Below are 24,399 nucleotides of genomic sequence, written 5' to 3' on the forward strand. Positions count from 1 at the left end.
ATCGAGTCCCCGTCACTATACTGGGGCATTAGGATCCACACAGGATGCAGGTTGGGCACTCCCTGCTGGCCTCACTAACACTACTTCCGGCATCAACCTAGCTTTGCCATGTGGTCTCCCATCCAAGTACTGACCTGGCGCAGCCCTTAGCTTCAGTGGGCGACCATGTGAGAGTTGCAGAAAGCTAGCTGCCGGCTAATGACACAGAATCATCCACAGACAATCATGACACAGAATCATCCACAGACAATCATGACACAGAATCATCCAGACGGTCATGACGAGGGTATCACCTACAGACGATCATGACACAGAGAATTATCCACAGACAATCCTGATGAGGGGATCATCTACAGACGATCATGACACAGAAAATTATCTGCAGACGATCCTGATGAGAAGATCATCTACAGACGATCCTGACGAGGGGATCATCTACAGACGATAATGACACAGAGAATCATTCATAGACAATCATGACGGCAGACGGTAGATTTTTCTGATGAATCATCTGTTGAACAGCATCCCAATCATTACAAATACTGCAGAAGACCCATTGGAACCTGCATGGACCCAAGATTCTCACAGAAATCAGTCAAGTTTGGTGAAGGAAAAATCATGATTTGGGGTCACATTCAGTATAGGGGCATGCAAGAGATCTGCAGAGTGGATGGCAACATCAACAGCCTGAGGTATCAAGGAATTTGTGCTGCCAATTACATTACAAACCACAGGAGAGGGCTGTGAAAGTTCCTGAAAGCAAAGGTCAAGGTGCTCCAGGATTGGCCTGCCCAGTCACCAAACACGAAAACTATTGAGCATCTCTAGAGTAAGATGGAGGAGGCATTAAAGATTAATCTAGAGTCTTGATGAACTCTGGGAATCCTGCAAGAACACTTTCTTTGCCATTCCAGATGACTTTATTATTAAGTTATGTGAGTCATTACAGAGATGTATGGATAGTCCATCTATCAATCCATCCATCTATCTATCATATTCTTCATTAAATTATCCTGAAGCTATTTTCAGAAAGAGTTTTCATTTTCATAAGCAACACATCAGTGTCAGATTTTAAATGTCAATTTTTATTGTTTATTTTTTAGCATGGGTGGAAAAATTGTACATAAGCATATTACAGTAGTCATAAAGTTGCTGCTCTCTGTAACACTGACCAGTAACTCATCTGCTTGGGACAACAAATCAAGCCATTCTTGATATCAATTTTTCATTATTTTGCTTGAGAATTTGGGTGCACTTTTAGCCCAGCAAGAACATTTTTAACAGGTTTCATGTGTAAATATTTGCTGCATTTAAAACAATCCATGCCAAGTGTTTACCACAAAGCTACATTGTGCCACAAAGTAAATCTCCTCCAAAGACATTAATCCCAGTGAAGGGAGGTTTTGTGGATACAGCCATCGGCCGTGCCCAATGCTCCATTTCTTCACTATACATGAGAAGAAAAACATGGCACAGAAAAAAAGAATATTTGTTTAAAGTAGACAAAGTGCTGGACTTTATTCTCCCCCAACGAGATGTGAACAACATGTTGACATCAGAGCAGCAGTTCTCCATTTCAAGAGATCAGAAAGGATCCATCTGAATGTTGAAGGCTTGGGATCTATATTTTCTGCCATGCTTCTTTTAACCGTCTTTAGGCTTTGGTGGTGCCAGACTGTGATGCCTGTTGACTGTGTAGTTGCTGAAGTTTCATATTCATCACTTCCACAACAGCTGTAAGGAAGCAGATCAAAGCATTGTTTGATGAATAACCCTGTACTAAAAACAGAAATGTTGGTAGATCAATTTTTGTACACATGAATCTGTGAGAAAAGCTGAAAATGCATGCTGTAGTTTACACAAAGACAATAACTGTATCACCATAACACATCACATGTGTTTATTTTTTGTTAAAACCAGAGTCAGACTCTCAGAGTCTGAGAGTGACTGTACATCATGTCTTATTTACCAAAATAGGCATGAAATATATTGAAATGAGCAGAAATTAAAGAAACACTCCACAGCTTTGGACAGAAGCTCATTTAACAACTCTCACAGAGAAGAACAGTTGAGTTTTACTCCAAAATCAAACAAAAAGTGCTCAGGGGTAGCTTCAATAATGTGTCAGTGCTCTTTTGGTAAGGGATTCATCAGAATAAACGGTTGTTAATGTGTTTCGTCAAGCCGTTTAAGGAATAGCCATGTCAATAAAGGCTTTTTAATATTTTTCCCACATTTTTCGAGTGCCTTGGACTGGTTTTTACAGTTGAGTTTTACTATTTTTGAATCCATTCAGTCGATCTCCGCATCTAGCGGAAGCACTTTTAGCTTAGCTTAGCATAAATAATTGATTTGGATTAGATCAATAGTATCTCGCTCAAAAAAAAAAAATTTTTTTTTTTTTTCCAATGGACCCTTTTAACATTTCAGCTTTCTCAGTATAAGTTGTCATCATAGTTGGGTAAACCTAGGCCCAATCCCACAAGATTTCAAGATTGACAACAGAAGAGTCAATCTTGAAACTGGAAAATTATCTAAAGGCTCCTAAAATAAGCTAAAGGGCTCCTGCCAGTTTGGCAGAATTGATTAAAAATGGTCAAACTCAACTCTAGGGGAGCTGTAAAGTAAATTTGTTTCCAAAACAAAAGTGGAGTGAAAACAGCACAGCTAAGCTGCTATAAAAAATTATCACAGAATAAACTGGTCAATAAGAATCTTGTTTACTACACAGCAACAATTGTACATGGAAATAGGCCTGTCACGATATCTATTTTTTGTTGTATGATTTATTGTACCAAAATATATTGCAATAAACAATATTTTTGTCATTTTAAGGCCATTTTATGCCACTCACTATATAATGAACACAACAGATTTTATGTAATATTTTAGTAACAGAGGCTATAATATCTGCTACCAGGGGTCCGTTCTTCGTACATGGATTACTTAATAAGCTGGATTTGGTTATTGGCGATTTGACATGATCCAGGATTGTTTAGTTCTTCAAAACTCATCTGAGACTTGTTGTCATAGCAACAGTTCTGGTAGGTCAAACCTGCTAGGGAGCAGGCTCATTTGATATAAACAGGATTAGATCTGGTTAGTTTAAGCAAAGATAATACTTTAAGTATGTACCAAATGCTGATATTTTCTTACAGTAGTTTTATACACTTGGAAAAATAGTAAATATATATATATTTCAACTATAAGTTACTATAATTTAAGAAATATATAGATAAATAAAACTTATGCAATCTGCACTCCGAAATAAGTACAAAGACTGCCACCTGGTGGTTCAAAGAGAAAATGTATTGATATGAACTTTTTAAATACAATGCAAATGCACAATATTCAACTTTTTTAAAAAAAGGATACTGATTTATGCAGTCATGCACATGTTGTGATCGCCAATATGCCGGTGATATGTTGCTTCACAAAAGTTGCAGACACCTTCACCTTTATCAAAATGCTTTTTTGATGGAAAATTAATTCATACAGTTATTCCTTACTCCAATTAAAAAAAACTTGAGTAGGCCTAAGCTACTATAATAAAGAAAATCTTCTCTAAATGTAGAACTAAATACATTGATATGCTTTAAAATACATAATGAATACTCTTGACACATGAAAGTGTTAAGCCTGCAGCTCACAACAAACCGTTTACTGCTTGTTTGATGTAATTTTGCTCACATGGATAATTGAATATTATTCAGATGATGTCATTACGCTGCTGTGCCGTCAGCCAATCGTTGCATTGCTGATCATGATTTCGAGGATCGATGGATCTGTCCTTCACAACACATGCAGCGATCTCAGATCAGTTTATCCAGACATTCTAATCGGATTCGCAAACTTGTTTGAAGAACCAAATTAGCCAGAGATCAGTTATCAAGATGAAAAGATCCAGGATCTGCCAAATCATCTTATATCATTTAAGCGAGGTACGAAGAACGGACCCCAGATCTATTTTCAGTTGTTAGACACCCACATGAAAATATACGACAGTAATCTATAGTAAATAAAATTGTGATTTTTAACCATACTGACATCTCCAATAGATAGAGATGTTGCACAAACACCTAAAATATTGCCAGAATTGGTCTTTATGTATGTGTGATTTATATTGCATCACCAAAAATGATTGAGGTCATGTCCATGTGTTGTACGCTCAGTCGTTATATTGATTATTGTGACAGGCTTACTTGAAAATAGTGAAAAAAGAAATACAATAAAAATGTACTGTATTTTTATCAGCTATGGTGAACATAAGAAACATGTTTTTCAAAAGACAAGAAAATCACCTTGTTTCATGGCATATTTTTCTTGAAGAGCAGGCTGAATCTTTTCAATTTGTTTAGTAAGGAAGTCGATTTTGCGTTTAAAGAACTCTTTGCCGTCCTCTACATTCTGAAAAGACAGAAAAGGCAATGTGATTTACTCAGTTTTGACATTTTTACATATACTAAAACTACTAGACTGATTCTTACTCACCTTCTCCACAAAATAACCTGTTCCCACATCCACTAACACATGATCCACATCATGCAGCTTTCCAGGTACATACATCTACATGACTGAGGTTAAGGGAATAACGGACCACTGCAAATTAATTACACACACATCAAACTGTCTGTGTGACTTTCTTATGTGGCATAAATCAATCAGAACTCATTTATAACTCAGCTGTTTAGAGGATACAGAACTGGTGAGAGGGACGAGTAGTTCTTTACCTGAGAGAAAAAGTAAAAAAAAATTAGCAAACGTCAGATTTAGCTAAAAACGTCATAAAAGAGTTTTAAAAGTCACCTTCATTGCTCTTGTTAAGCACATTCAAACTGTCTTTGGCCTCCACATATTTTGTTTGGACGACTTTCAGCTGAGCTATAGACGATGACAGGAACTCTGTTTCCTAGAAAACACATTTTTAAGCAATTTATACAAAATAACGTGTAAATCTACCTTGAGATGTCCCTTTTTGGTGTCTCAAAGTAAATTAACATTATTGCATTTATATTCACAGAAAGCACACTGAACGCAAGCAAAGTGTTAACTTAAATGTTTCAAATAACTTTTGTAAAAATAAAATCAAAAAATGAGTGAAAATCTATCAAATAATTAACAATAATAATAATTTAGGAAATAATGTCAGGGTAATTCAGAGCAACATATATATTTATTTAAAAATGGGAAAAACATAGTACTTATTCTGTACTAGGTATGGGGCGATAACTGTTTGCAAGGTAAACCGGCAAGGTTTGGAATAGTCAAGGTTTTAAACCTTAAAAGTAAAAATTAGTAAAATAAAGGGTTTGAAGGATAGTGACAAATTATGCATGTTTAAAAAAAGAAAAATAATTAGAATTTGGGAGCTACAGTTCAACCTTTAAATAGTTAAATGCCATCAAAATAATCTTGGTCTAAAAATATGGCTGCCCAGAATTTTTAATATATATAAACTATTGTTATGACATTTTTGTTGGGGTCTTCTGTAAAATACAGTAAAATAAATATGACGGTCAAAATAAAACAGATAATCAGGACACATGTAAACTTCAAAAGTTTACTCACAGAAAAACAAAATTAGTCTTTTAAATTAATCTTATACAGATTATAGACTTGGTACCAAAATATATTTCAAACTGTGAACTCGTTAAAATAAAACCAAGTTGTGTTTAGTGAGAACTGACTGAGACACCATTCACATACAATGCAAGTGAACGTCGATAAAGTCATTCTGCATCTCATTTTCTGTCATACGGAATAAATGCAGCCATGTGGACAATCATAGAGGGCTTTTTTTCCGCATTACCAGCAGCAGCAGCACGCGCACAGACAGCATGACAACCGCAGCCCGTCAGTAAATTAATTCACTGACAGAAAAACAGCAGCACCTGATGCTACTCGGACATACGAAACGATGATGTTTTTTATTTTTAACACAATTTACCTGATCAAGCTGAGTTTTCAAGCCTTCTAATTGTGGAAGAGACAATTCAGTGAGATTCACCGCCATGTTGACAATAAAAGAGGGTGAGGAAAACTTCCGGGTCAAGCGGACGCAACTAAAAGGACTTTTACCATTGATTTTTTTCCATTACACACTACAGTCATTTGTTATACTTTAACAAATAAAACGTCGACTAAATAAACTAACAGTGCATTTATACAGCATGTATTAACATTACCTTAAAAAAAAAGGGAGATGACCAGCTAAAACCAGCTTGACCAGCCTAGCCAAGCTGGGAGTCCAGCCAAAACCAGCTATATCCAGCTTAAACCAGGCTGGGCAAGCTGGTTTTAGTTGGATTTGGCTGGTCATTTTCCAGCCTGACCAGCTAAGACCAGGCTGGAAATGGCTGGAAACTAGCCTGGAAATGGCCAAAACCCCTCTAAAACCAGGCTGGTCAACTGATTTTTCAGTAGGGAATGTATTTGATTAGTATGTAAACATGAGTAAATCCTTATTAATCAATTAACAAACTATTCATTGTCAATGCATGTGGTGCACAAATTTCAACTATTTTAAGCCTCATTGTTAAGTATTAGAATAGGTTTGTATTTCAGTAGACATTGAACACTAAAAATACACACCAGTTAAAAAGTGAAGAAAATGTACACAGCTCAAATCCTTATAAAGCTCATGGGCATTCATTAATGTTTGTGTGTGTATGTGTGTGTTTGCCTTTATGTGTTTGGTATTGTCCTGAGTTTTCTCCAACAGGAGTAGTGTGTATTTTACAAAAGCAGAAAATCTCATCTGAAACACTAACTCATGACAGGAAGTCCGTAACACTTGTTTAAATTAATATTTCATTTTTTCAGATTCACCATTAAACCTGGCCGTTCAGCACATAAGAATCACATCAGATCAGGTACGTCAGATATTTGTACGTCTCTGAAAACGCTGTCCCTGACATTTTGAAGACTTATGGGAACACCGATTTCAGTGTTTACAGTCCTTGTTGCCTGTCGGTTTATCCATCAGTCTGCAGTGACAGATGACCAATTCATGTTTTTCCTCCATGTGTACTCCTTTACTAGCACATCCCTCATTTCAGTTAACCCCTGTGTGCTGTTGAGGGTGTTTTCATCCACTCTGGGGTGATTTTGTGTCTTCATTTGGTCAACTTTTTCTGTTTCAACTAGCAGAACGACTTTGGCGACAAATTTAATTTTGACACGTTTTTGGAAAATGCTTTGACATTTTTAAAGAACTTAACGATACACTCTGGGCAATTTTGCTACCCTTTTGTTATGTTTGGGATGAAAACCTCCACTAATTTAAACTGCTGTAAAAATGCATCAGATAAATATGTTTTCCCATAAATCTGTTAATCAACCTCAGTCCCGATCAAAACTACTAAACTGTTTAGGAAATTACAGTTTAAATTCCTAATTACCAAATTCATAAATCTGTCACTGATTGGTGGAAAAACACACAAAATGACGTATTTTCAATACAAAAAGTAATCGTGGACTGGATTTTTTTTAACCTTTTAAAAAAAAGAAAAGAAAAAAAAATCTGATTCTGGATTTTATTTAGAGTATAACAGCAAATTAAAGTGTGTGTATGTGTGTCTGTGTGAGAGTTAACTTTCATGCATTTACCGTGATGTGTCTGAAAAAATCAAAATATGCATTTCAGCGCTCAGAACTACAGGGAGTAAACAAAAAGAGTATTTATGCACCATCAAGTGTGGTTATAATGGAATACAATGAGGCAAAAACAGCCACCGACAGTAAATTAGGGAGAAAAAAATGAAAATCTAACAAAGCATCAAAGCCAATCGTTCACTCATCATTCACATTTCCTAGACCAGGGGTGTCAAACTCAATTCCTGGAGGGCCGAAGCCCTGCACAGTTTAGTTCCAACCCTGCTCCAACACACTTACCTGTAGGTTTCAAACAAGCCTGAAGGACTCAATTAGTTTGATCAGGTGTGTTTATTAGGGTAGGAACTAAACTGTGCAGAGCTGCGGCCCTTTTGGAACTGAGTTTGACACCTGTGTCCTAGACTGTGATAAAAGGTTAAAAAAAATCCAGTCCACAATTACTTTTTATATTAAAAATACGTCATTTTGAGTTTTTTTTCACCAAATCAGTGACATCATTGGTGAACTTGGCAATTAAAGAGTTAAAATCCTGTAATTATTTTTAAACATTTGGACTGAGGTTGATTAACAGATTTATGCAAAAAAGAAGTAATAAATATTTACCTGATGCATTTTTACAGCAGTCTAATTCAGTGAATGTTTTCAGTAGTAAAACTGAACAGTGCACAAGGGTTAACAATATAAAGTTAAAATCACTACCAACGTCAAACAATGCTATAAACATTTTATTTTAATGCAGATCGACATTTGATATAATTTAACAGAAAAAAAAGTGTAAAAGAAAAGTTGCACAAAAGTCATCAAAACCAAAAGTGTTAAGATAAAATATCTTGAGGTATGAGCAAACGAAATCCACAACTGCACACACAAAAAATAAAGGACTTAAAAATTGCAAAACACTTTAAACATGTTAAAGTTTTGCCTAGTCGTAGATTTTAAGATTAATTTCAATAAAAACAGAGCTTAATCCCTGTACAGCAAACAAACCCGGAGGTTAAATCACACCTTAAATTACCGATAGTATCATTCATACATTAAAAATTCACTATAGCACCTGTAAATAAGAAAAGTTGCATTTAAAATCTGCACTAGTGTATATGCACCGGTAAACCATACGCAATGGGCGCAGCACCGATTATGTGTTTTAAATGAGTTGCGCTGCGTGATTTCGCCAAATGCTGAAGAAGTGAAGAGCCAGAACCAGCAGAGAGCCAAGACTGGAGCAGAGCCGATGTGAATCGATCCAAGTCACGATCTGTCACATCCCACAGGTTACCCAGCACCAATGGACTAGTGAAGAGACAAAGAAACTAATTTAAGGATCAAGCAAAATCTCAGAGGTCAAGGTTTCTGTATTTGGGCGAGTTTGTTACCATCCAGCGGTCAGGTAGCTGAGGATGATGCCCGTTCCCTCCTGCTGACCAAGCACACTGAGAGCAGCACTACTGCAGCCGAACAGAAGAGCTGCGGTCCTCACAGGCACCTTCAAAACTCTCTGCGCATCCAGAAAGCGGGCTCCTGCACCATGTCCGATGTATCTACACAGAAGCACACACACATATTTTTCAGTATGTCATGTTATTCTTACGGTTCATCAATTAAAGGTCCTGTGAAATCAAAATAAAGTTTTGTTAGTTTCAATCCATCAGTTTTCAGAATATCTATAATCTAGTGTGCTCCAAATCAGTGACAGTTCACATTTAGAAAATACAAAACATCCCAAGATTGCAGTTGGTCTAACTCGAGCAACGATTTTTCACGTCACCTCATACTTGTTTCTCATTAAATCTTGATCAATCAATTACTCTCTAAAATCTGATATGACCTGGCCCCTTCAAGACGCTTCTCATTTGATGTGCGTGATCTCAACCATTCTCATTGGCGGAGCTATGATAAAAACACAATGCTATTGGCTGTTTGATTAAAGAGCCTCTATTATGGGTTTTTGAAAATGAGCTTCCATGCAGTGTGTAACACAGCTCTAAGTGCATATAAACATCCAGCTGTGGTTATTCTGACAGTGCACTGTGTTTGAAACTATTGATTCCTTAATGGAATAGTCAACTTAGAGTCAAATTAATTAATTGTGTTGGGTTCGGATCTATTGCCTGTACGCGTCGACGGCGATACGCTAAATTAGCATATATGAAGTACTGGATTCAGATCACAACGCGAAGCAAACAATAGCTGACAGATTCACTGTTCATTGCTCATTTTCACAACAACACCACAGTATAGGCAATCCAGTGCCGTGTTTGATCCTGTCAATTTTCTGATGATTGATATAATAACCTACGCTGCAACATGGGCTTTGCCAGCCGTTTGCTTTTGAAGGAGCAGCAGAGACTATTGTGTGTGGAACTTTGTCAGTAACTGTAACAGTTCATATGGACCAGTTTCTTCTTCCTCCGGATTATAACATGCAAGTGTAATTAAAATTGTTGCCTCGTTTTGTGTAGTTTGCAAAATATGTGTTTAATTGTGTGTTGTAACTTCTAATCGCTTCACGCAGCTTATAAATAACTTATAGATCAGTGCTTGTACTGTATCTCTCAGGGTAAATCTTTATTGAGCTGTTCACATACTGCGTCCAAAACCACGTTGATAACACGACGCATGCTTCTTCCTTTACGAATTTAAATGCATTTCTGAACTGGCGATCCTCTGCTGTATGTCTTTGCTATGGTCACCTTTATGCTGTTCCTACACACACACACGGCGCTGTCAGTTTTCAAAACAGTTCAACTTTTGCCACTGTGTGGATTAATACTGAATGTGTAGCATTGTTATTACTTGGGGTTAGATTTAAGAGTAGAGTAATATGCTGCTGTTTAACTGCATTGCTTTATTGCATTACTGCATTGGGCTTTCACACACTCTGCTACTTCATAGCCGTGGTGAGCATTTCCCTCGGTCTCACGCTAAACCCAGTAGACCAATCACAACAGACTGGGTCATCGAACCAATCAGCAAAGATTTGCATCGTGCTAAGGAGGGGTTTGGAAACAAATGAATAAATTATGTGGGCAATGTTGGAATAATTAGGTAAAAATAAATGCATATACTAAGACAATGAAAGTGTTTTTTTTGATCTTGCATGCATATCAGTCTGATGTTCTAGACCCCCAAAACCAAAATATGACTTTTTATAGTGCAAAATAAACGGTCTTTAAAAGGAGAGGAGCTACACTGTCCCACTCTCTCTTCATTCTTCAGTTGAGGTTATGTCAAACATCGAATAAAAAAAAAAGCACATTTCAAAGCACTTTACTGGACTTTTAAAAGGTTAGTTCACGGAAAAAATTAAGATTCTGTCAATAATTACTTGCGTCATTACAACTCCACGAGACCTTCGTTCATCTTCAGAACCCAAATTAAGTTATATTAGATAAAATCTAAGAGCTCTTTTATTCTGCATTGCAGCAAGGGCCTTACTAGATGAAAGTCCAGAGAAATACGAAAAAAACATCCTTATATACATCTTCAGCAGTTCAATCGAGATATTATCTAGCTTTCAGAATTTTCAAAACAAAAATAATGACGTTTCTTCTTGGTATCGGTATGAATGTTTATCCCCAACTTCCTGTTTGAAACAAAGCACAGAGGCATCTGAGGTAATACGTCAATGCAATATATTGACACCGAGAAGAAGAAAATGTTGAATAAAATCATAATTTTTGTTTTGTGTGTGCTCAATTATTCTCGTAGCTAGAAAATATTTAGTTTGAATGGGAACTTGCTGTCTGTGGAGGATGAGGAAGCACAGGGATTTCACCTAAATATCTTAATTTGTGTTATGAAGATAAATAAAGGCCTTTTTTGTGAAGTAAACTATTACGTCATGTATAAAACTCAAGTGTTTGTGGCTTCACTCACATGTAGAGATCTTTAGTGGTCACAGCCTCTTGTAGTTTCTCCGGATCAGGAGCCCTTCCACAAACCCCCTGCCATGTTCGTTCACTGGCCAAACACAGATATAGTTAATAACACAAACACAACTGTGGCTGTCAGTGCATGTTTTGTGTGCTCACCCTGTAAACCACTCTTTGAAGCGATTCTCAGTGTCGGGCAGGTTTCCATCTGGGTTTAGCACATAGTAAACCTGCTTAGGGTTCACACCACAAGATAGAACACAACTTGTATCCACCTGAGAAAAGAAAATCAAAATGAACTTAAAGATAGTAATTAGGGTTTTCAATTCATAATGGCTGCCGTGGTTACGCGCACGTTTATTCAGACTTAGAAGCTAGCAGATTATTCAGATCTATTTAAAAAGACAGCTAATTAAAAGCCCAAATGATTGTTTGCCAATTGGTTTGAGCGACTGCAGAAAATAAGCTCTGTAATGAAACTAGTTATGCAGTAATAAACAAAACAATTGGTGTGATTATTTACAAAGTAACTAGTTACTGTAATTAAGTTACTTCTCGGCTGAAAAAGTTACAGTAAATATTTTAGCTAATTTAATTGTCGTTACTTATAATTTACTTGCCTTAAAAACTATTTTTAAAAATGTAAAATTTCTGTATTCATGATCTCAAGGAAAGAGTAACTGTTTTATTAGTTATACAAATATAATTGTCTGTATAATTTTATTATTTATGACAATTAGTTCATGACAATGGTGCCATTGTTTACTAAGGTTTTCTGTTTGGATACATGTTCAATAGTTTTGCCAAGATTGTTTATAAAAAAAAAAAGTAAATGTTATGTTAAAAGTATTTTTGATTCATATTTATATTAAAAGCTTAATTTATATCATCTGTGTGCTGAGATTTATAAAGTTTAAAAGTAGTACAGAGGTCAGTAATTACATTTATTATGGAGAAATGAACATTTCAGAAAGTCTTTTTTTTAAGTAATTAAAATAAAATTTTAATAATGCAATTAGTAACTAAAGCAAATTCTGTTAATATTCATTTATGAATATTATATATGTAAAAATCAAGCACTTTTGATGGGTACTCATTACTTATTTACTTATTCATGTTCATCATCTTCCACTACACATAATCTGTACAGACATTATACGGATTAGTGTGCAATACCATTTGAAAGGACTCCAAATAAAAGATTTACAATAGCCCCTTTTACACAGTGATAACAGTAAATATCCAGAAAATTTCTGGAACGACTTTACCCGTATATTCAAAAAAGTGCTGTTCACACAGGCAAGGATGTTCTGGAATTTTTCCCTAAAAGACCATTCACACATCAATTCCAAAATACCGGTAAGTTCTGACATCATTAACTAGAAGTAAGCTTTAAATGACTGCGTTTGTATTTGTAAACATAGAAGGGGTGAGGTTTTTGTTCGTAATTTCACTTTTATTTAAAGAGCCCATATTATGGGTTTTTGAAAATTCCCCTCCATGTAGTGTGTAACACAGCTCTAAGTGAAGTGAAGTATCCAGCTAAGGCTTAAATCTGTAAGAATACAGTGTTTAAAACTGTTGATTCATCTATAAAAGAGTCGACTCATAGTGCTTCAAACGAGTCGCCTTGATCACGATTCATTAGGTGTTTCGCCATGACGTACGAACGAAACCAAGTTATTCACGTGCATGCGCAAACCCGGGAGATTTCAAACCTGAGGCCCCGCCCTCTGACGCAGAAACCCAGACACACACACACCCACAAACACACACACACACACACACAAACATGCCGGTTGATTGAAGTCACACTGCAGATGGATATATTGAGTCTCTACCCAAAGATGAAACCTCAGCATTATAACCAAGCAGTTGGAAACTTCTGGAAGCTACATGCTACAAAGAATACTTCATCTGAGTTTGTTAAAGGAAGGATCAGTAAAGAGTAACTGATGGACATCAGGATGGGTTTCTTCCATTTCTCAAGTGTAAGTACGTGCGGTTAAAGTTGTTGCCTCGTTGACTCTAGCTTGCAAATGTATTTAGTTGTGATTTGTTACTTGTAACCGTGTGTACTGTATCAGGTTAACTGGATATATTATCTTATCGCGTGCAAAGCCACGTTAAAAACGCGACGCGTGCTGTTTGTTTATGGAGCTCCGTGCTAGAGTTCTGCTTCCGCGATTTATTCGGAAGTTTATTCCCGCGCCGCAGAAATCTGGCGCGGGGACAGCCGCGGGAATAAATTTCGGAATAAATCGCGGGAGCGGTCGGTAACGGGTTTAATTTGGGACGGGAGCGGGCTGTCTAGCAATATCACGGATATTGCTATGTGAATTAGAAAGAGAGAGTCTGCTTGGTATGAGAGAGCGTATGAGAGAGAGCGAGAGAGAGAGAGAGAGAGAGAGAGCGAACGAACGAACGAACGAACGAGCTTTGTGCTGTGTGTATGTGTTTATACAGACAGCTTGGCTGTCTGGACTGTATACTGGGTGATTTTTGGTTGTGTTCTCCGCTCTAGCGGGACCGGGCGCGGCGGGCAGAAAACGGAGCGGGTTCTCAGGCTAAAACCTGGCGGGTGCGGGCGGAAGCGGGAGCGTTGTCATCCGGAGGTGTGTGTGTGTTTTTGTGTGTGTGTGGTATGGCGAGTACACGACTGTCTCCTTCGTTCGGTTATCCGTGGCACTATCCACTCGCCATAGTGTGGCAGCTAAAATCCACGTCTACACTATCGAGCGTGTATGAACTGTGATTACTTTTTAAATTGCTGATTAGCTATTGGCCATTTCCCTCTCTGACTGAAGGCAGTCGACCAATCGCGACAGACTGTCATCGGTCCAATCAGCGCAGATTAGCTCCGCGCTAAGGAGGGGTTTGGGAACAAATGAATCACTGGACGATTCATACAGGAGTCGCTGGGATAATTAGGTAAAAATAAATGCAGATTATAAGACCATGAAAGTGTTTTTTGACCTTGCATGCATATTAGACTGTTGTTGGAGACTCTTACAACCAAGATATGACCCTATTTCATGTATAATATGGGCTCTTTAAAGCTTTAGCATTCATGCAGCTGCTTTGTCTTAGAGTCATTCAAAGGCAGAAATGCAAACCGCAGCTAAATGCTTACACATTTGACTACACTACAAGTTCTGTGGATGGACAAATATTATATGGAGAACATATGGAGAAACTCTTTCACATGTCGAGATGTAAATAAATTTGTGTGTGCTGGCGCTCACTGGAGCACTCCTTCACTTCAAGCTCTGCTTCAGTTGCTTGACACGTGTGCATGTGAAGGTAAACAAACGCCTGGTTATCATAAGCATTTTATCGACAATTTTTACACAGTTGGCATTAAGAGGGAACATAGAAACATCATCTGACTAACAATAGCAGCCAAATGTGTCTGGAAAAATATTCAAAGGCCTTTATTTTAATAAACAGCCAAACAGAACACTCAGACGCATTCACATCTGCACTGGAGTAGACGTTCACGTCAGAGTGTTCTAAACATGAACGTGCTCTTTCCGGCAATCTTCCTTCTGTGTTCACACAGTGTAGCATTCCGGTAAATTACCGGTAATGTTACAATTTCTTTTTTCGGAAAATTGCCAGAACGAATTTACCGGTATTTTCAAAAAGGGCTTGTTCACACATGACACATGCCTGTATGTGTGAAAGGGGCTAATGTCTACCAAAGATTACATTTTTATTTGCACAGAGTAGCATATACCTCTCTCAGATGACTGTGTCCAAGCACCGCGTGTAATGAGGGCATTCGAGTGACCGACTGAGACTTCAGACAAGCAATGTTCTCCCACGGCAACCTCTGCAAGTACTGCACAAACACTGCGGTTAGATCAAAACCTCCATATTGAATCAGCTGAAAGAAGACTGAGGAGTCTACCTTGTCTAAAATCAGAACAGTGTGTCCCTGTGGCTCCTCCCTCCCTCTCAGTTCAGCCACGCCTCTCTGCAGGAGCTTCAGCAGGTCCTTGTCCTGCACATTCATTCCTTCCAGAAGACACTGCAGGTCTGGCAGGGACAGCAGTGGAGACGCTGATAGAATCACCTTCAGACAGAAAGCAGGATTGAGATGGGGCTACAGATAGAAACATTTAATCAAGCTAAATGGATGTTGTGAAGCACCTTGAGAGTGTCCCGTGTGATCTTTGTTGATTTAAGAGCCTTTTGGAGGCTCTTTACCTGAACATCAAGCTTAGGATCAGAGGTCAAAGGCAGAAAAAGAGTTCGCCACACTCCTAAAGCCTCTTCCATCTCCTCCAGCATTTTCTGATGGATAAAGATGACATTTAGTACATCTAGTTTGCTTCAGTTTAAAGGAATTATAACTGGCCCAATTATTTTTTCAAATTCAAGCAACCCTTGTTTTTGGCAGCTAGTAACTATTGATTTCTATAGCAGGAAAAACAAATATAGACGCCAATGGTTACCAGTTCCCAATATTCTTTAAAATATCTTCCTTTGAGCTTATCAGAAATAAAAGAAAACTACAAGGGATGAAACCATTTGACACAGTGTCCTAACAAAATGCGATGTGACAATTCCAGCGACAAACAATTTGGCTGTCTGCAACATACATGACACGACAGAAACATTTAAATACAGTCATTCAGAAGAGCAGATTAGTGCACTGCACTCCCAACAAAATAGACCAGTTTATAATCTATTAAAGGTTTAAGAACCCCTCCAGCACTTTATTTGAGATTTTAACAGGTTTGTGTGTGTTGAGCATCAGTTAAGACAGCGTTAGCACCTGTCAACTTTAATTGTGGGGAAAACTGGATCCTTTTGAGCTTTTGTCAGCTAATTTCAGCTTCCGGGTTTAAAATCAATTTGGGGTGGGATCAAAATCGGTGACGTAGCGCAAAACTGCAAGTGAAGTGATGGCGCTTCGGTTTCTCATTATTATTCATAGCGAGTTTTCTTATTCTATGAGAAGACCCTGCTTCTTAATTATTCATGAGTGCATGCTTTCCGAAGACAAAGCAGACCTGCCAAGCTGGGAGACCCAGTGACTGAATGAGACACGGGTCGTATGTGTTTGTTTCCACGATCCACGGGGTTTAATGCATGTTTTTCTCCGTGATGCTGTCCGGGCTGATACAGCAAAGCTGTTGGTTTTGCAGCAAGCATTTTTGTCAGGAGAGCAGTGCGAGAATTGGAGAGTGGCGGACTTTGTCTTTTATCAGTGGAGTTTGTTACCATCAGGTTAGCATAGAGACACATCGCCTTTATCCGTGCTGCTGTGTTCGCACACGTTTAAAATTCTCCAGATTACCGGCAGATCTAATGGTTGGAATAGACAGGGCAAGAGACTGCATTGCTATCCACTGTCTGCATTTAGACTCAAGGATTGAGGAGGAGAGAAGTCCTCCTCATTTATAGTGTTTATACAAACACGATTGTCTTTATAATGATAGTACAATTTATGGTTATGTGTAAATGAAATTATGAATGACAAATGTAGCAGGGCATTATATTACTTACTGTTAATTTCTTTACATTTTAACTTTGTATACTATAAAATCAACCTTCTCACAGTTTGTGAGCCAACTGACAGTTCGCTCGAATCGCTCCACTCTTTTTCCCCTGCACTGTCGGCCACGCCCACTCAACCCTCTGCTTACAGCGCTGCTCCACGCCCATCTCAGATCATTTTTTGAAAAACTTCTGAGGAAGACTTCAACTGAAAAAGGGGGGTTTCGTGGCTCTTTAATAAATATTAAACTTCTTTAACATTACTCAAAGTACATGCTGACTGACTGATTAGTTGGTTGTTGGTTTGGACTGAGTAAAAGACTGCATTTACACTGCAGATCTTGATAGTCAATTTCGATTTTGTGAATATATCCGATTTTTTTTGTTGTTGACCAACTTACATCATCTTTTAAAAGTAACTCTTGCCCGATTGTCTGCATTCACACAGCACACAGCAAAGGTGCAAGGACCAGGAATAAAAAGAGCAGGAGCTAACTGACAGCTGATAATATAAGAGCTATCTTTTCTCCATTCCTGTATTTAATGTGTTCCCAGGGTTTACATTTTTTTTGTTTGTTTTTTTTTTATTCTTTTTGACCAGTTGTTTTACTATAGTTTCTTCTAGTATCTTCTTTTAATCTAGGCCTTTTTAAACCAATAGGCATTCTAATGTAATGTCCATGGCGTGATTTATGCACCTGATGTATGCAACAGCTTTATATTAATTAATTTATATTGGTTACGTGGTGGATATTGTACTCTCTCTCTCTCTCTCTCTCTCTCTCTCTCTCTCTCTAGTTAATCATGCGTACATACTTGTGCTACATGACAACATAAAACTTTTTAGTTCCGTGTAAGATTTAGGTTTGGGACTCTGCTCAACTCTTTTCCGAAATAAAAGCATCAGACTTGACGTCATTCCCTAGGATTTTTAACAATGCTCGACTTGCATTGGAAGTTGAAAATCTAATCTACCTGCTTAAACTGCAGACACAGATCCAATTCATATGTTCATCCACACATGAACAAGGCCTGAAACTGATTTGAGTAAATCGGAATCCAAAAGATTTTTTCCTGCTTAGACGTATATGTGTTATATCCGATCTGTGCCACATGGGAGAAAAGAATCGAAATCGAGCCACTTGAACCCTGCAGTGTAAATGCAGCCGAAGATGGAAAATCATTTTATTTTTTTCTATTTTGCTTGCATACTTGTTGTTAAGTGTTGGTGTTTATATTGTGTTAAGTGTGTTACTCTTGTTATAGCACCACCATGAAAGAATAATTGCCCCAAGGGGATTTATAAAGCTTTAAACTAAACTAAAACTCATGTTTAAGCTATGTTTGCTAGTTTAAAAAAGTATCTGCTGGTGCATCAGTATGGCAATAAATGTCATGTCAAATGTAATTCACACTCATACTGGTATCATTTAATACAAATAAAGCACATAATCAGCACCTGAGGCAATAGTAGTTGTCATTAGTAGTTTAGGCTGTTGTTTTAGCCGTTTCATAAATATAAACTTTCTGTAACACTGCCGTGATTTAAAAAAAAAAAAAAAAGACACATTTTATTGCAGCGTCACATGTATTTAGGACACAGTATGAGAGGCTATGAGAGTAAATTTGAGAAAACAATCCCGTTAATAATTTTCGAATAGTCAAAGATGTTTACCTCCACACGGGCATCTAAAGCCTTCCTTCCGTCCCACCACTGTGATTTCTCAGCCACTGTGCTCACTTCCTTTTGTCCTTTCAAGACTCCATCCATTTCTTCCAACAGGCCAGCAACAGATTGCTAAATAGAAAATAAAATTAAACTGTCTGAGCAAACAAAATGCCCCCATTATTTTTTTCATTAAGATTTTTTATTTAGACTTTATTTTTCAAGTACTTTGTAATGCAGTCATTTGTGAATGTAAAAGCTTGACAGTTTCAAAGATCAAACACACAAATAATGGTTCTTGTTTCCTACAAGCAGCAACCAACTGCCCAAAATGAGTCAGTCAATAACAATTCAAGTTTTACAAGCCTAATCTGGGGTCTGTGGACAATGTCTACTTTGAACCTATAATAACTGTATTTGTAGCCATGGCCAGCAAGAAGTTGTTGTTGTCAACATGATATTTTTCAGAGCTGTAAAAGCATTCACTTCCCAAATATAGGGACACAGGACTGAACAAAAGTAATGGGGGGTTAATTTACAACATTTTCTTTTACTTTAAACAGTAAGCCCATTATATCATTGGATTATTTGTCCAATCATAGAAGAGTAGGATCCCCAATTAAAACCATTCACCTATGCACTAAAAAATAAAAATAAATAAAGAGGTGACACTGCAATGTATTATAAAAAAATCTATGCTCTTTTATTTGTGCTTTAGATGGAAGTAAACCTACAGTAAGAAACCTCCAAAATAATATAACGGGCAGTTTATAGACTCTTAGATGTCTTTTACAAGGCAAAAGTCTCACTGGCTGCCTACCTCTCTGTCTGCAGTGGGGATTCGAACTGTGATTGGGGTAGAGCCGCGCTCCAGTCGGGTCAGAAGAATAGTGTTGCCAATTTCATCAGGATGCACCCCCGTCAGTGACAGCAAGCATACGGTCACTCCTAAAACAAAAATACATTTGAATAATTCTGTATTGTTCTCATATGATATATTAACAGGACCTTGTTTTAATTTTCATATTCTTACCACATTAAACAATTTAGCAAAATAATAAAGCAATTGATAATAGCATTACTCTTGCATAATTGCCACAGCATCAGTATAATCCATATAACTCTGCTAATAGTTATTTTTATTAGGTTTTTGTATCTAAAAACGTTAATAAAAAAAACAAACATTTATATTCCATCCAAATATATATTTTACTTGTTTTCGTTTCATTGCAAAATCCAAGACTTAATAACCTTTTCTATTTTGTGAAACAGCAAAGGAGGTATTTTAAACACAACTAAAGCGTTCCATTTCCCATTGTAGACAAAACACACTGTTTTCAACTGAACAGTTTTCTATTTTTAATTGTGGAAGATCTCCACGGTTCCAGATAACATCATCACCTGCAGGTAGATCTTCCAGCTGCTGTGTGAACTGCTGACAGTGTGTCTGTGGAAACTGCATTGGGTTTGATGCTGTGAATGAAAAGATCTGCTCCAACGCAGAGAGTTTCTTTGACTGCGTTGCTCCAGATGTTTCCTCCAGACTCAGAGCTCCAAGACCTTCTGCTACATCGTTACAGGATTTCTTCAACTTTCTAAAGACAGAAAGATGACATTCTGTTCCCTCATGCAAGTGTAGTAGAAGACAAGAAGGTTATTTTTTTTAACGTTATACTAACTGACATACCTGAACTGGTTAACCACGTGACGGGTCATATGGTGGCGAGTGGACACTCCCAGTGCCTGTGCATGCAGCATTGCTGTGATGATGGGGTCCGTTTGACCGAATGACTGAGCGAGTAATGAGCAGATGTGAGGATAAAGAGAAGGAAACGGGAAGTGGTGCAGGAGGAGCCATGAGGAGCGCAGGTATGACTGGACCGTCTCTACTGACAAGTCTGCTAAAATAAACACATTGGATGGAATTTAAGAATTTTGACAGCCCGGAAAAATAAATTACATTTAAAAATCACAGCATCTACTTTTATAGAAAAAGCCTCTAGCTCATCAGATTGCTTCAAGAATAATATTGTGAAATCTAAATTGACTTACTAAAATAATTACAATAAATAAAAACCTCTGTTTTAATACATTAAAAAAATAGGTGATGACATAGCAGAGTTTATAGCACACGTGCTGCTGATGATGTGACAATATAAGTGATTTGATTTATTGAACAAAAAGGAAGATTTACTAAAGAATGTTGGAGTAAACAGCCACATGTTTCACGTGTTTGTTTTTTTTGTTCCTACCATGGATGTTAATTACTGTTTTTTTTAGACATTCTTCCAAATTGAAGAATATCTTATGTGTTCAATAGATGAAAAGGTTTAAAACCACTTGAGTGCAAGCGGCCATGTTTTGGGTGAACTATCCCTTTAAGAAATTATGATAATGCATATAGTATTACCAGGAGATGTAGTTGCATGTGGCAGAGCTGTGTGAGATCCTGATCCATTCTGTCCAGCTCTCCTGAGCTCACTGAAACACTCTCGCCCAAAATCTGCACCTAGATCTCTCCTCAAGACCTCACAGTCAGCATCTGGACTTCCTAGAATCAGAAGTCATATAGAGTCAGAACTATTAGCCCCCCTTTGAATTTTTTCTTCTTTTTTTTTTTTTTTTTACATTTTTCCCAAATGATGTTTAACAGAGCAAGGAAATTTTCACAGCATGTCTGATAATATTTTGTTCTTCTGGAAAAAATCTTTTGTTTTTTTCCAGCTTGAATAAAACCAGTTTTTAATTTTTTAAACACCATTTTAAGGTCAATATTATTAGCCCCTTTAAGCAAATTTTTTTTCTCGATAGTCTACAGAACAAACCATCATTATACAATAACTTGCCTAATTACCCTAACCTGCCTAGTTAACCTAATTAACCTAGTTAAGCCTTTAAATGTCACTTTAAGTTGTACAGAAGTGTCTTAAAAATATCTAATAAAATATTATTTACTGTCATCATGGCAAAGATAAAATAAATCAGTTATTAGAAATGAAAACTATTATGTTTAGAAATGTGTTGAAAAAATTAGCTCTCCGTTAAACAGACATTGAGGAAAAAATAAACAAGCGGTCTAATAATTCGGGGGGCTAATAATTCTGACTTCAACTGTGTGTGTATATATATATATATATATATATATATATATATATATATATATATATATATTATTATTATTATTTATTTATTTTTTTTACATATACATACATACCAGTGTCTTTTGTCTCAGTGTCAGAGCCTCTGAGCTCCTCCATGCTGACATTCAAAAGAACCCTCTGTTCTTCCTCCTTAATCATCCTCATCCTCTCTGGCTCCTCTGTGTCTGCTGAGCTGGTGCTCTTCTTTGGTCGTCCTCTACGCGTACGTGTCTGTGAAGATACTCCAAGTTCTTCCTCAGAAGAGAGGCCACCAATGGAGGGAAGAGCTGTGCTTTTCTTAGTGGTCCGTGTTCGTCTGGAGGGTTCTGGATCTACTGTGGAGCTCACAAGTTTGGTGTCACTAGGGATGGTGTTAAGGGTTGGTTTCAAGGTGCGTGATGTTTTAAAGGTGTTTTTCTTTTTCTCTGACTTTTCCATTACAGCAAGAGGAGCAGCATCGTTGTCGCTTTCATCGCTGAACTCAACCTGAAAGAGATCAGATGTATGATAGATTAGGGTATGAAGATGTTTTGCAATCAACTGAAGAAGTTAAAGACAAAATGAGTCCAACCTTGAAGCGAGAACGCTTTGTTCGTTTAGGAGCAGCCGGGACAACTACAGCTTTCTCTGCAGCAGGAGAAGAATCTTTGTAAACCTGGAACGAACCCTTTGAGGACGCTTTTGACTTTGCAGTCGCACTTTGGTTTGTAGATCGGTGTAATGATGGTGTGAAGTTGACTGAAATGTCAGGCACCTCATTATTGAAGTCAAATGCTCTCAGGTCACTGATGCCAGTGCTAGTGGAGACAGATTTGGGCCGGGTTGTTCTCGTTGCTTTGGGCGTTTTAAAAACCATGGAGGATTTTGTGATGGTAATTTTGGGCACAGAGTCTTTAGCTTTCTTCGAAATGACAGTGGTCTCTTTGGTTTTTCTGCTTTCATTCTCCTCAAGTCCACTCTTAACTTTAGGGTTATGTTTAACACCTGCCTCTAGAGGAGCTGCGTCCGGACTCTTGGATCGATGCTTAGATTTTAATTGCGGTTTAACCTTTGGTGGATTCCAGTGCCACAATGAAGAAAACAGCTCTTCGGGTATACACTGTTTCTTCATTGCCAACGCCAAGCAGCAGGCTACGGCTTTAGCCCCCAGTAGAGTAGCTCTGATAGGCCCAAGTTCTGGTGTCAGTGCTCCTTTAGGTGTCACTGCCTCTAATCCTGCTTCTATCTCCTCCCACAAGATGGCAGCTTTCCCTTTGTCTCCAGTTCTGAGCAGTTGAAGCACAGCACCCAGATGCACTTTACCCTGTTCAGCCTGAAGCAGTGACAAGCAGACATTAGGTGATTTTTTGGAGTGTACAAGTGCTGCCAAACTTCTCTGAAGTTTAGTTACAACATAGCGGCAGCGTTTCCTGGCAGACTGGCGTAGTCTGAGAGAGCGTTCGGGATCTGTCTGGAGATCTGCCTGTAATAGTGCCCAGTGGATGCTGACTCGAGCCACGCTGAGCTCAGTGCAGCAGAGACAAGAGCAGGTCTCTTCATGGGTCAGACAGGAGAGGCCATGCTGGCATTTGGGCTTTAGAGGGGGAGAAGCTCCTTGGCTTCCTAATCTAGCCATGTTCTCCACAGGCTCCTTCGGAAGGGCACGAGAGCTGAGGATCCCACTCAGATCATCCTCTTCCTCAGAGATGTGACCAGAGGAAGAAGGGGCAGCGGGACGACCTTTGCGTGGTTTGATTTTCACTTCAGATTTCTGTTGTCGTCCCTGGCCAAAATCTACAAGCACGTGAGAAGGAAGCAAAATAAATATGTAAAAAAATAAGTAAATAAATAGCAATAACTGCGGCTAAAAACTTCCTGAAAACCCTACAATCCAAAAGTGGTTAGAAATTGTGTAGTTGACCTTCCCCAAATTGTGTAAATTTTGTTATAAATATTTTTTAATTATTATTATTTTATCGATATTGCTATTATCTATCTATCTATCTATCTATCTATCTATCTATCTATCTATCTATCTATCTATCTATCTATCTATCTATCTATCTATCTATCTATCTATCTGTGTTTGGTGCCTTTCCTATAGGCAGAAACTCTTCCACTAAATGCAAATGGCTTTTGTTATTCACACACCCCTTTCCTTGAGGGGATTCTAGAGTGTACTACGTAAGGGAAAGATTTTAAATGTTCGGCACGATTCTGTTATCCAAATCAGCCCATAGCGTGGAACTTCATGTTCCACACTATGTTTATTTTGAAGTCAGGTATGCATCTTTAAATCTTTGATTTATCTTTGAGAATTTGATGTCTTGTAGTGATCGTTTATGAATTGACTGAATGAATTGGTATAATACACATTTACCAGGCTAATAAATTGTTATGTTTTGAATTATTCAGACAGAGTTTGTGTTATTATCTCTAGTAGATTACATTAAGGCCTCTGTACAGGTTAGTAACGGACTAAAACACCGTGAACGGAGCAGCATGGCAGGCTATAAGTTGTTCTTAGAGCTCCGACTAACACATTGGCATTAATTCATGTATCCTTAAACTGTAAAAGATTATCTAAGGGGATAGACCTTCATCTTTTAAACTAATAATA

At 37.7% G+C, this 24,399-nt stretch overlaps 2 protein-coding genes across 3 annotated transcripts in view; both read right to left on the reverse strand.

Annotated features, from left to right (window-relative positions):
• Positions 1-1,069: 1,069 nt before the first annotated feature.
• Positions 1,070-6,019, reverse strand: pfdn5 (prefoldin 5). The gene is given in 6 exon segments (NM_001111195.1): positions 1,070-1,734; positions 4,302-4,407; positions 4,492-4,566; positions 4,699-4,730; positions 4,807-4,909; positions 5,948-6,019. Coding segments are annotated over 6 exon segments (462 nt in total). The 5' UTR covers positions 6,014-6,019; the 3' UTR covers positions 1,070-1,654.
• A 2,307-nt stretch (positions 6,020-8,326) lies between these two features.
• espl1 (extra spindle pole bodies like 1, separase) overlaps positions 8,327-24,399 on the reverse strand; it is a 32,023-nt gene continuing 15,950 nt past the window's right edge. Inside the window, exons 19-32 of one of the 2 annotated variants that reach the window (XM_087257700.1) lie at positions 22,372-23,573; positions 21,875-22,286; positions 21,071-21,211; positions 20,348-20,558; positions 20,062-20,255; positions 19,481-19,608; positions 18,670-18,792; positions 15,642-15,785; positions 15,400-15,564; positions 15,226-15,330; positions 11,646-11,761; positions 11,491-11,574; positions 8,988-9,152; positions 8,327-8,904 (exon numbers count right to left, since the gene is read on the reverse strand). In XM_087257700.1, coding sequence (XP_087113826.1) covers positions 8,703-8,904; positions 8,988-9,152; positions 11,491-11,574; positions 11,646-11,761; positions 15,226-15,330; positions 15,400-15,564; positions 15,642-15,785; positions 18,670-18,792; positions 19,481-19,608; positions 20,062-20,255; positions 20,348-20,558; positions 21,071-21,211; positions 21,875-22,286; positions 22,372-23,573 — 3,392 coding nt within the window. In that variant the 3' untranslated portion in view covers positions 8,327-8,702. Of the gene's footprint in view, positions 8,905-8,987; positions 9,153-11,490; positions 11,575-11,645; positions 11,762-15,225; positions 15,331-15,399; positions 15,565-15,641; positions 15,786-18,669; positions 18,793-19,480; positions 19,609-20,061; positions 20,256-20,347; positions 20,562-21,070; positions 21,212-21,874; positions 22,287-22,371; positions 23,574-24,399 lie in introns of both variants that reach the window. The other variant, XM_087257699.1, reaches the window with a different exon arrangement.

This window comes from Danio rerio, chromosome 6 (assembly GCF_052040795.2).
Source record: "Danio rerio strain M-AB ecotype USA chromosome 6, GRCz13ab, whole genome shotgun sequence".
In the NCBI taxonomy this organism is placed as follows: domain Eukaryota; kingdom Metazoa; phylum Chordata; class Actinopteri; order Cypriniformes; family Danionidae; genus Danio; species Danio rerio.